Below are 13,168 nucleotides of genomic sequence, written 5' to 3'. Positions count from 1 at the left end.
CAAGAAGCAGTGAGAGAGCCTGAAAAATGCACAGAGAAAAACTAAAAGGGACAGAAAGAGACAGAGACAAAGTCTCTCTCACACATATCAACACAAATCCAGACTGTAGAGGCAGCTGCAGAGAATGTGAGTATGAACAATATGAGCAACAAGAGCAAGAACAGATAACAAAACAAAGAGCAAGCTACAGAGTGAGAAAAAAAGAGAGTGCAAGAGGAGGAGGAGGAACAGGGTTGAAGAACAGGCAAAAAAAAAACCCTAAACCATCAGAGGACAAGGAAGGTGCTCAAGGAAGGGAGAAACCAAAGTGCAAATGAAGAGGGAACAGAGAAATAAGCAGGCTGTGGGCAGAAGGAAACAAAGAGCATGGCAAGGAACCTGTGGGAGCACAGGTGGGCCAAGGCCAGCAGTGCCAAAGGAATGGGCAGGCCAACTTACTGTGAGGGAAGGTCCAGGGACGTGGGTGGAGGATTCCAGGTGTCTGGGTAGCCGAGCATCCAGTCTGACCAGACTTTCACGCTGGGGAGCAGTTCCTTCAGGTCCGGGACAAAGGAAGACACCTTGATGTCATCTTGGTCATCCTGATCCTCAGGAGAGGAGAGCTGAGCTGCAGAGGCAAAGGGTGAGAACTGGGCCTATGTCTGCTGTGGTCTCCAAGTGAGGCCTGGGGCGCTGGGATGGCAGCAAGCTCTTAGGGAAGGGAGACCAAGTCCACAGGAAAGCTGGGCCCAGAAGTAAGGACAAGTGTAAGCACCTAAGAGGATTCTGAAAAGCAGGACAGAGAGAGAACCAGTGCACTGGTTCTGCCCCCAAAGATAGCTGTTTCTGCTTTGCCTGGCTGAAGTCTCTACTCTGTCCTCTAGCCTACCCTTCTAGCCTTCCTTCAGCACAGTCGTGAGATGGCAACAGAGTTCCTGCCAAAACTGCACAACCTGAATTTAATCATAAGAAAATACCAGAGAAACCCAAATTGTGGGACATTCTACTAAATAAATGACTTGTACTCTTCAAAAATATCAAGGTCATGATGGAAAAAGAAAGATCAAAAAACCATTTCAGATAAAAGGAGACTAAAGAGACTGATCTAAATGCAATGTGTGATCTAGGACTGGATCCTAGAGAATAAAAAAAAATTTTTCCCTTGCTATAAAGAACATTAGGCCAATTGGTAAAATGTGAATAAGCTCTGTAGATTCAATAATAGTATTATATCAATATTGACTTCCTCACTTTGATAATTGTTATTATTTTTTTTTTGTTGTTGAGACATAGTCTCACTTTGTTGCCCAGGCTAGAGTGAGTGCCGTGGCGTCAGCTTAGCTCACAGCAACCTCAGGCTCCTCGGCTTAAGCGATCCTCCTGCCTCAGCCTCCCGAGTAGCTGGGACTACAGGCATGCGCCACTATGCCCGGCTAATTTTTTCTCTATATATTTTTACGTGTCCATATAATGTCTTTCTATTTTTAGTAGAGACGGGGTCTCGCTCTTGCTCAGTCTGGTCTCGAACTCCTGACCTCGAGCGATCCACCTGCCTCGGCCTCCCAGAGTGCTAGGATTACAGGCGTGAGCCACCGCGCCTGGCCCTTGATAATTGTTATTAAGAGAATGTCCTTGTTATTAGGAAATAGAGAGTCAAGTATTTGGTGGTAAAAGGCAACCATGCCTGCAACTTAAAATCAAATGGTTCAGAAGAAAAATAATAAGCTTAAATATATGTATGTGTGTAGAAAGAGAACTTAAAGCCATATGGTATTATAAACTGTTAATAATCTTGCAACTGTTCTGTAAATCTGAAATTATTTCAAAATAAAAAATTGTTCCCCTGTCCCTGAAAAAAGGCAGCCCAGAGGCTAGAAGCATTCACAAAGATGGTGTGGCAGAGGGTGACAGAGGGGCCTCACTGCTCGCCAATATTGACCTAGGAGCTGAAAGAAAGGTGTGACCTTCAGCCTTATCTTACACTGCTACAGCCATCAGGCTTAGAATTTTCAGGGCAGCCCTAAAGGATATGGGATACTACCTCAACCCAAGAGCTAAAAATAGCACCTGCTCTAGTCCAGTGAGTCTCCCAAGATGGCCAGTCTCCAGTGGTTATAACACCCACCAGGTGCCAGACAAAGAGAGACATAGACATAAAGGGCAAAAAACACAACATCAAGTATGAACAAAAAAGAAAACTCACTTTTCTGATGTTTTTTTCTTTTCTTTTCTTTCTTTTTTTTTTTTTTTTTTGAGACAGAGTCTCTCTCTGTTGCCCAGGCTAGAGTGAGTGCCGTGGCGTCAGCCTAGCTCACAGCAACCTCAAACTCCTGAGCTCAAGCGATCCTCCTGTCTCAGCCTCCCGAGTAGCTGGGACTACAGGCATGCACCACCATGCCCGGCTAATTTTTTCTATATATATTTTTAGCTGTCCATATAATTTCTTTCTATTTTTAGTAGAGATGGGGTCTCACTCTTGCTCAGGCTGGTCTTGAACTCCTGAGCTCAAACGATCCGCCCACCTTGGCCTCCCAGAGTGCTAGGATTACAGGCGTGAGCCACCGCGCCCGGCCACTTTTCTGATGTTTTAAAGATGCAGGAACCCACAGCAGCTCATAGGTAAAGAGAAAATCCTAACTACTAAAGGAGAAAAGAGGGAGGGAATAGTTCCACAAGGAGAAAAGAGGGCCTTAGAGGCAATCAGACTACAAAAGGAGATGCGACTAGTTCCATGGGCAAAAGGAAGAGGATCATGTTGGGAAGAAGAATGGAAAGTAGAGGGAGAAGATACTGAGAAACAGTACGGCACTCTGAGGCTTGTCTGGACAGGGCCAGGCAGCTGTAAAGCCCACCAGTCAGGCACCCTCCTGCTTACCTTTGGCGGACTCCTTAAGTAAGCAGGTGCAGCGCCGTACCAGTAGAGAAAACATAGCCAAGCCCAGGGCTGCAGCTTGCTCCTGGATCACAGAGCGACACTCCTCTGAGAAGCAGTCTGAGGAGAGGCAAATGAAACTCCATCAATACCGTGGGGGACAAAGGCTACTACTCTTCTCTACTTTACAAGGTGTGCATCCTTGGATATGTTACTGAGCTTCCTTTTCCTCACCTAAGACTATAATATTCCTCTCAGAGAGTGGTTGTAAGCCCACGTAAGAATGCACGTGACGCGCTTACCGCATGCTCTGGCAACACGGAGAAGCGCTGATAACATAATACAGATCACCTGAGTCAACTCTGCAGCACATCACTTCCCCTGGACCAGTCACCTCAAGGTGAGCAGTGTGAGCCAGAGCTGCAGGGTCTCTGCCTTTAGCTGGCTACTGATGACTGATGACTACAGTAACAAGAACTCAAGATTTAATTAACTCAGTCTCTCTAATGTACAGTAAGCAGGAGTACAATCATCAATTAAGATCAGAAAAATCAAATTAAAAAATTATCTTCTTGAATCACCAAACTTTGGTTCCATCCTTAGCTCCTCTATGTTCCTCTTCCTAAAAGAACACACATGACACAAATAACCTACTTTCACTGAATGAGTGAATTTTATATAGAACAATGCTTGGCATATAATAAACACTTTATCAGTGTTAGCTTTTATTTTCAAAAATTTTCCCCATAACTAAAAAATAAATCTGGCTCCCAATACCAGCACCCACTTTCCCTCACTTTTTCAGCCTGGCTAACTTCCCTCTGGCTGCAGGTCCCTAAAAGGAGCCACTGGCAGATTTAGTCTTTGGTGGGAGCTACATAACACACTCCCAAATCCCTGCCTGTACCTACTCTTTGTTGGGGCCTTCTCCGGTAGCCACTTCATCTGGACTTGAGAGGAATCAGTGACAAACAGAAGGCAGCAGTCCAACCTGCAGCTTCAGAGAAGACTCCTGGTACCCACAGGAGATGGAATCAGGGCCAGGCTCACTACCTGTGGCAGCAGCTAATCTGTTAATTCTCTCTGTAATACAGGAGAACTCTCAGAATCTCCAAGTGTTAAAAGGATAATTAGCCACATGTTTGCTCTCTGTCCTTGCCTGCATTTTAACCTCAATAGCCAAGGGGGGAGCACTTGTGGGTTCTCTCTCTCTCTAAATCTCTAATCTTGTCAATGGGCCTAACTGAACTCCAGGAGATGTTACATAGTATTCCTTCACCCAGGAGCAAGTATGACTGGAGTATATGAAACCAGCCCCAAACCACTTTTAAAAGTCCTGGGAAGAAGGAGCAGGCTGCTGCTTAGAAGGGCCCAACATATGAATAGCATCAGTTTAGCAATTCTTCTATTGTGGCTTTCTCCTGCCATCTTCCAGATGCCTACTGGTCCCAAATGTCACCCTCTAACTTTTCAACTCAACTGTGGCAGGCAGTAAGGAAGTGGTAACAATCCATGTGCTTAGAACAGATCACCACTCTCATTCTTCTCCTGGTAAGGCCCTAAACCTATGTTGGAGAGAAAGAAAACAAGAGTCCAAGAAGCAAAAAGAAGGAGGAAGGAAAGCAGGGAAGAGGAGGACATGTAAGCCGTCCCAAGAAAAGATGCCAACTCTTCCCAAACCCCCTCCCTATAGGCAGCAGCACTGTCTGTACGGTCCCAGACCAGGCCAGGCCTCTGCCAAGCACTGCCAGCAGCCTGCCTCTAAGTAGCAACAAAACCCAGAATAAAGGAGTAAGTCCAGGGAAGAGGAAGCTGGGAGAGGACCAATGGATCTTGGTGGTTGGCACACTGACCAAACATTAGTGCCCTTCAACAACTGGGCATCTTAGGCAGAAGTTACCTGCACACAGAAGGCTACAAGGGATGGAGGGAGTGTCTTAGCCCTAAGAGACTGGCATTTTGAGGAGCACAAGGCTTTAATAAGACACTCTCATTAGCTTGGACAAGGACAAGATGGGGAGAGGGAGATTTCTTTCACCAAGCTTATTTCTATTTTTATGACAAATGGCAACCCCAGGCTTGACTGTTTCTCAGAGTTCAGGTGGGGGGCTAGAGCTCAAGGAGGAGAAAGAACTACTTAAGAACAGTGGTATCTATGGCCTCTGGAGAGTGCAGGTAGGCTTTTTTAAAACCTCCTGAAATAAGGTCTGGGGACCAGGCAGGGCGGCAGCAACTGGAGCCTCTTTGGTGTATGTCTGAAAGGGCTCAACTACCTCTCAGAGCAAACAGAAGGCAGCTTCACAACTGCTCTGCTCTTGGTCATGGTTACGTCACCCCAATCCCTCCAACCGCCTCCTGAAGAAAGGGCTGGTAGCACTGCTGGTTTGTGTGTACAAACCAGTAAGCTGCTCTGCCCTGATCAAGCAGGTGGAGATATTACAGGCTATCTAGGGGGTCAGAAGATCTGGGCCTTGGTCAGCCCTCCGACTGACCATGTTATCTGGAGTACTTTCTGGAAGGCCTGTCTTTTTCCATGGGTCAGTGGTACCACAGCACATATGGAGCATCTATAATGTGCTAGGCCCTGTGCTAGTTATCATGGAGAACATAATTACAAATAAAACATGGTCTCTGCAACCTTAGGACCTTTTAGTAGGGTGAAGAAAGTCATTATTTACCCAAGTAACTGTGGCAATTTGAACCTAATGCCTCGAGTGAGAAATGTATTAAGTGGATGGTACCTTCATGGGATGCTCTTTGCCTCACGTAGGCTTCCAAGGGCTAGAAGCCATCAGATGCCACTCCTTAAGAGTACTCACCATTATACAAGTGGGTGGGAAAACAGCATGTAGATTCCCAGAGTCCACATGCTAGACCTAGGAAAGTGGACCTAGTCTGACAAATGCCCATATATATACCTAGAGTTCGGTTGGTTCAAGCCAACAAGTGATGGGGGTGGGGGGAGGAAAAGGCATTGTTTGCTTCGGTATTTGCCTGGGTTCCTCTGGCTTTATGTCAGGTAGCAGGAGCCTGACATGAGCTGAGGAACTCATTAACATTGTGAAATAGCCTTTCCCCTTCTTTCCAAAAGCAGGCTTGCTCAAGGGTTTAGGGTAATGGTTTTGACCAAGTCAGTCAGACAGAAATATTTCTTATCAAGAAAGTCACCTGAGGTCTGAACTTGGTTTGTCCCCTTCCCACATGTGGGCAGGTAACCACAGCACCCAGTATTTCTGTGGCCAAATACCTGCTCAGACAGAAATATTCTTCTCGCTCCTATGTAACAGGGAGACTTTTTCATTTTTCTGAGAACATATTCATGGAAAACATAAACCAACTGTCGTCAAAGTTGCATAAAATCAGGAAATGGAGCGGCCAGGAGAAGGTTGCCATGTGGCCGGATGTTATGTATTTCTAATTAGTGCTATACATCTTTCAACAGCAAGTGTCCTTCTGCTGGGAAACACAACACACTGCCCTTGTTATTGTAACTGTCAGAGAAGTGCTTAAACAGATAATCTCCAGGAAAAGTGATAAACACGTCCCCTCTCCCACCAGTGTGTGTGCAATGGTGGTGCCAAAGCAAAGCTGTGCCTGATGGCTCCAGGATGGCAAAGCATCCTCCTGCAGGAAATGGGAGTGAGGCAGGAGGGGTGGAGAGGGAAGGGGAGGGGAGGGGAGGGGAAGGGAGGGGAGGGAGGCCCACCTGCCTGGACCCTCTAAGCCCAGCCAAAGGATGAGAGTTCAGAAACATAGCTTCTGATTAACTCCCAGGACAGGGTACTGAGTTTTTGTCCCTGAGAGATTTGGGGGAAACCAGTATCCGTGGGATGGAGTTTGGTTGGTTACGAAAAAATCTGGCAGCAATGGAACTAGCAGAGTTCGCTTGTTGCACACAGCCTGCTTCCTGGCAAGAGGATGAGAAGAGTAATGAAGAGAAGACACAGGATGGATGACACATACGTCTGATACCCTGACATCAACACAAGGGATTCAGAGGGCACTGGGGTCCACTAGCAGAGAGAATCAACTATCTGCTTGGCTGCTTCACTAATAGCTAGAGAAAAATGCAGACAAGATCACATATTCACTGATTCCCTCCCCACCATCTCCTCCCAAAGAGAGGAAATGAATGGTCAGTCACCTCCAAACTAACACCACCTGGAGGCCATTTGCTGGCTCTTATCTTTCAGACATAAGGCTGCTTTTCTCATGAGTCAGTTACCAGTCAGACACGGTGCTGGCACAGTTCCTGAGCAACCCACCAAAACCTCCTTGTCTACAGGAAGTGGGCAGTGAGAGAGCATCTTTCGACTGCTGCTGCTTGAGCCACAGAGTTCCCTGTGGCAGCTGCTGGCTGAAGAGGAGGCAGACGAAGCAGTCACTGTATAGGAACCAGACAAAAACGAAATCTCAGAGCAAAAGCAGAGATGTCTTACCTTCAGGGCATCATTTTATTCCCTGAGGAGCAGAATGAATGTGTCAGAAGAATTAAGCACCAATATGCCCAAGCAAATTATTCATGCACAATGGCAAAAAGAGTTAGGCTGACTGGGTGTAAGGCAAGCCATAACCTATCCCTAAACAGGTACGGCCAGGACAAGACAGTGTTTCCTCCCTAGGAGTCCTTACTGCCATGCCCGCTGCTCTCTTTGGATTTTCTAGGACTATAAAACTCTGGCTTCTTCTAGAGCTCTTCTGGAAGTAGGGCAATGTGTGGGCAAAGAAATCCCAACCTCCTAACAAAGTGACCTCTCTCACTAATTCTAAAACCACTTATTGGGCACCCAATTGTGGAGTATATAAAGGAAAACAGAATCCTGTCTGCGAGAAGATGATAATCTAATAAGGAAGACAGGAAGAATACACACAAGACATGTATAACACGCCATAAGGAAAATGCAAGTAAGATGCTTTCTGTTACGAGGGAAAGAAAATCATTTCAGTTAGCATGTACCAGAGAAGGTTTCATGGAAGAGACCATTTCTGAGCTGCGCTGGAAAAGACGAAGAAAGATGGAATTGGCAGATGCAGGAGAGACTGCGTGTACTACATGAGGGTTGCAGGTACTGCATGCTTCGTACTCTGCCTGATGTGTGACTGGGACCACAAAGTACAGGGCTTGGAATGCCAGAAAAAGGAACACAGACTTGACTCAACAGACAGTGAGGGGGCACTCACTCAAGGTCTTTGAATGAAGCAGTGGTGAGTATTTTATGAAGATTAATGTAGCCAAAGCATTTAGGACATGATAGGATGGCTGGAAAAAGGTAACAGTGAAGGAGACCAGTTGGGAAGCTAAGAGAGCACAAACTTGTTTGAATTAAGAGAAATTATACATAGAACACTTCATAAAGTTTATAATGCCAAGTATAACATCTTTCTTATAAGAGAGGTAGAAGAGGGAATAAAAAGAAGTACACAGATACGAAAAATGCTGCCAAAAGAAAATCAAGAGAAGGTAGAGCTAGTGTTGGGGGTGGGGGGGGAGGAGCAGTTAAGACTGCTGGAACAGGTCAGGACTCTCACTGATACTCTTGGCAGGTTCGAGAGGATCCTGAGAACTCAAGAAGGGTAACACCCACCAACTGGGATCCAAGAAAGGGGCAGAAATTTAGGACTGCAGAACACCTGGAGGAAGGCAGGTATGTGTCAAGGGTCCCTAGGCTCCCACCCACTTGGCTCTGGGCCAAGTCCTGTCTTTTTAGAACAAAGGCACTTCAGGGGGTCAGAAATACTTGAGGAAGACCTAGCATGAGGAGGCCTGGGAAGTCTGAACTGGCCCTCCCTGTGGAAGCCATTAGATATTCAGCACTTCATTTGTTTCCAATTCTTGTATGAGTGCAGCCCCAGGCTGTGGGGTGAAAGGCTCCTCTCTGACGTAATCAGGAAGCAGCTGCAAAATTAAGGAATCCCTCATGACATCATAAAAAGGGTCGATGGTTTACTGGGGAAAGTATAAAAATTAATTACATATTCCCACATGACTCCCTTCCCCTACATCTGTACACACCCCCTCCCACCTCCACACATTCTCTCATCAACAACATCCAGAAGCCACATTGATGAACAGGGTACAAAAGAGCCAACAAAACCCAGAGTGAGAAAATTATTTGATGCACTCACTGTCTGCCCCATGTATTTGGAACTTAACAAGCAATACCCTGCCCTGGAATTTTTATACATATAGCATGTTTCCCCAACAAAATGATAAGTCCTTTGAGGGCAAGAGCTATGTTGAGACTTCACATCCTTGTAGGCACATTTGCCTCTCTCACTTGTGGATCCTTACTATGAATGACATGAGTCCACTGCAGCCAGAAGTAATAACTAAGACATATTGAGACCTGTGTTAGGCACAGAGCATTTGCATATATTATCTCAAAGCTTTACAAAAGATTTGCACAGGAGTTATTAATATTGTTCTCCCTTTTTGACATTTGAAGAAATAGGCTTGGAGAGGTTAAATGACTTGCCCAGGGACACAAAGCTAGTAAGTGTCAGAGCTGAGATTTGACTTCAAGTCTGTGTATTCTTATGCCCACATGTTTCCATACTTGGTTTTGAAATGCCTGTGACTCAAGCTTCAGACTCCAATTGCTCCTCTCTCCTTTGTGAACATGAAAACCTCATAATACCCAACCACAGTTCTGCACAAAAAGCCTTGAGATGACGACTGTGTAGAAACCCAAATGAAAAACACCATACCATTTACAATAGTGCCAAAGAAAATTAAATATTTAGGTATAAGTCTAACAAAACATGTACAGGATTTCTATGCTAAAAATCACAAAATGCTGATGAAAAAAATCAAAGACAATCTAAATAACTGGAGAGATTTACCATGTTCATGGATTGAAAGACTCAACATTGTAGAGATGTCAATTCTTCCTGATATGGTTTGGATATTTGACCCCTCCAAATCTCATGCTGAAATTTGATTCCCAGTGTTGGAGGTGAGGCCTGGTGGGAGGTATTTGGGTCATGAGGGAGGATACCTCATGAATGACTTGGTGCTGTTCCCAAGATAATGAGTGAGTTCTTGCTTTATTAGTTCACATGAGGGCTGGTTGTTTAAAGGAGCCTGGTCCCTCCTCCTCCCTCTCTTGTCATGTGACATGCCTGCCCCCCTTCACCTTCCACTTTGACTGGAAGCTCCCTGAAGCCCTCACCAGAAGTAGATGGTGGTGTGATGTGTCTTGTACAGCCTGCAGAACCATGACCCAAATAAACCTCTTTTCTTTATAAATTGCTCAGCCTCAAGTATTTTATTTATAGCAATGCAAAACAGACTAACAGATCTAATAGAGCTATAAGTTTAATACAATTGCTATCAAAATCTCAGGAAGGTTTTATGTAGACAAAGACAAACTTATTCTCAAATATATATGGAAAGGCAAAGGATCTAGAATAGCTCGATTTTGAAAAAGAAGAATAAAGTGGGAGGAATCATTCTTCCTGATGTTAAGTCAAAGAAGGAAAGATAGCCTTTTCAACAAAGATGCTGGAACAATTAGACTTCATATGCAAAAAAAAAAAAAAAAAAAAAAATGAGCCTTGACATACGTTTCACACTTTATACAAAAATTACCTCACAATAGATCAAAGACTTAGATATAAAACATAAGACCATAAAAAAAAGAAGAAAATCTTTAAGAGCTAGGACTAAGTGAAGCGTTCTAAGATTTAATGCCAAAGCACAACCCATAAAAGGAAAAATTCATCATATTGGACCTCATAAAAATTAAAAACTTTTGGTGGGGCACGGTGGCTCATGCCTATAATCCTAGCACTCTCAGAGGCTGAGTTCGGAGGATCGCTTGAGGTCAGGAGCCTGAGCAAGAGTGAGACCCCGTCTCTACTAAAATTAGCCGAGCATGGTGGTAGTCCCATGCCTGTAGTCTCAGCTACTTGAGAGGCTGAGGCATGCAGATCCCTGGAGCCCAGGAGTTTGAGGTTGCTGTGAGCTAGGATGACATCACAGCACTCTAGCCCAGGCAACAGAGCAAGACTCTGTCTAAAAAATAAATAAATAAAATAAAAACTTCTGCTCTGCCAAAGACCCTAGAAGAGGATGAAAAGGCAAATTAAAGACTAGGAAAATACATTTGCAAAATACGTATCTACCAAAGAACTAGCATCTAGACTACATAAAGAACTCTCAAAATTTAACAGTAAGAAAATAAACAATACATTTAGAAAATGGGCAAAAGACATGAACAGACATTTCACCACAGAAGATATACAGATGGAAAATAAGCACAAGAAAATATGTTCAATATCATTAGTCATTAGGGAAATAAAAATTAAAACTAAAATGAAATATCACTGCACATCTAACAGAATGGCTAAAATAAAAAATAGTAACAACATTAAATGTTAGTAAGGATGCAGGGAAATCAATCACACATATATTGCCAATAGGAATGTAAAAATAGTACAGCTACTCTAGAAAACAGTTTGGCAGTTTATTCCAAAACTAAAAATGCATTTATGATATGACCTAGCAATTGAACTCTTGGACTTTATCCCAGAGAAATGAAAATTTAGGTTTGGATGAAAACCTGTACATAAATGTTCATTGCAGCTTTATTCATAATAATTCCAAACTAGAAACAACCCAAATGTCCTTCTGTGGGTGAATAGTTAAAGAAACTGTAGAATATCGATACCAGGGAACATTACTGAACAATAAAAGGGAATGAACAACTGATACGTGCAATAAGTTGAATAGACCTCCAGGGAATTACGTTTAGTGAAAAAGCCAATTTCAAAAGACTATATATATTGTATAATCCCATTTATATAATATTCTTTTTTTATGAGTCGGAGTCTCGCTCTATTACCCAGGCTAGAGTGCCATGGCATCAGCCTAGCTCACAGCAACCTCAAATTCCTGGGCTCAGGCGATCCTCTTGCCTCAGCCTCCCAAGTAGCTGGGACTACAGGCATGCGCCACCATGCCTGGCTAATTTTTCTGTATATATTTTTAGCTGTCCATATAATTTCTTTCTGTTTTTAGTAGAGGTGGGGTCTCACTCTTGCTCAGGCTGGCCTCGAACTCCTGAGCTCAAACAATACGTCCGCCTCGGCCTCCCAGAGTGTTAGGATTACAGGCGTGAGCCACCGCACCCAGCCTATATAATTAATATTCTTGAAATAACATAATTATAGAGATGGAAAACAGATTAGTGGCTGCCAGGGGTTAGGATTTGGGAGCGGAAGAGGGTATGAATGATTCCAAAGGGTACAATGAGGGAGACTTGTAGTGATGGAATAATTCTTCATCTTGATTGTGGTAGTAGTTACATGAAGCTACATGTGTGACAAAACTGCAGAGAACTACACACACACCCACATACACAAGTCCATGTATAACTGGTGAAATCTGAATAAAGGCAGTGGATGTACCAATCTCAATTTCATGAGGTTGATACATACTGGAGTTATGCAAGATGCTAACATTGGGGAAGGAGGAGTAAAAGGTACATAGGACCTCTCTGTACATTTTTAAAACAACTTCCTGTGAACCTATAATTAATACAAAATAAAAAGTTTAAAATAAGTAAACCAAAACAGAAAGGTAAATAAATAAAAACCAAAAGATATGACATAGGATTCCAGAAACTTCTCTCTTTTATACAGAAAAGGGTTACTTAATGTATTTTCGGGATACTTTCCCAATCAACAATAGCTGACTACCCTGTCCAGATGCTGTAGCCCCTTGTCTGCATCTTGTGCTGCCTGGCCTGAGCTGAGCTGTCAGAGATGCCTAGCTGTGTGGCTCCTTATCTGGCCTGAATAAGAAAGTGCCAGAGGCAACTAAAAGGAAAATTAGAAAAAAGAAGGAGAGTTCACTGGAAGAAAGAACTTCTGTTTAAAGAATAAGGAGTAAAGCAAGAGAACTTCATCACCAAGGCTATGACTCATTGGGTCAGTAAAATCCACATCAAGCAGCGCAAAGTGAAGGTGATGAGAAAATGAAGAAAGATGACAAAAAGAATGAATTGTAGAAGCTAAGTGAGCTGTTTAAACATGTTCTTGCTTCTCAAAAAATAAGGATGTACAAGGTACACCAGCCTGAGCAAGAGCGAGACCCTGTCTCTACTACAAACAGAAAGAAATGATCTGGACAGCTAAAAACATATAGAGAAAAAAAATTAGCTGGGCATGGTGGCACATGCCTGTAGTCCCAGCTACTCAGGAGGCTGAAGCAGAAGGATTGCTTGAGCCCAGGAGTTTGAGGTTGCTGTGAGCTAGGCTGACGCCACGGCACTCTGGCCCGGGTAACAGAGTGAGACTCTGTCTCAAAAAAAA

At 43.9% G+C, this 13,168-nt stretch overlaps 1 protein-coding gene across 3 annotated transcripts in view; it reads right to left on the bottom strand.

Moving 5' to 3' along the window:
* The window catches only part of SMG6 (SMG6 nonsense mediated mRNA decay factor), a 214,872-nt gene that overhangs the window by 112,838 nt on the left and 88,866 nt on the right, over positions 1 to 13,168 (bottom strand). For all 3 annotated transcript variants that reach the window (XM_069482148.1, XM_069482149.1, XM_069482150.1), the window contains 2 exons: positions 2,855 to 2,971; positions 439 to 607 (listed from right to left, as the gene is read on the bottom strand). In XM_069482148.1, the coding sequence (XP_069338249.1) occupies positions 439 to 607; positions 2,855 to 2,971 (286 nt within the window). The remainder of the gene's footprint in view (positions 1 to 438; positions 608 to 2,854; positions 2,972 to 13,168) is intronic.

Source organism: Eulemur rufifrons, chromosome 9 (assembly GCF_041146395.1).
Source record: "Eulemur rufifrons isolate Redbay chromosome 9, OSU_ERuf_1, whole genome shotgun sequence".
NCBI classification, from domain to species: domain Eukaryota; kingdom Metazoa; phylum Chordata; class Mammalia; order Primates; family Lemuridae; genus Eulemur; species Eulemur rufifrons.
This window is presented reverse-complemented; position numbering and strand designations above follow the sequence as displayed.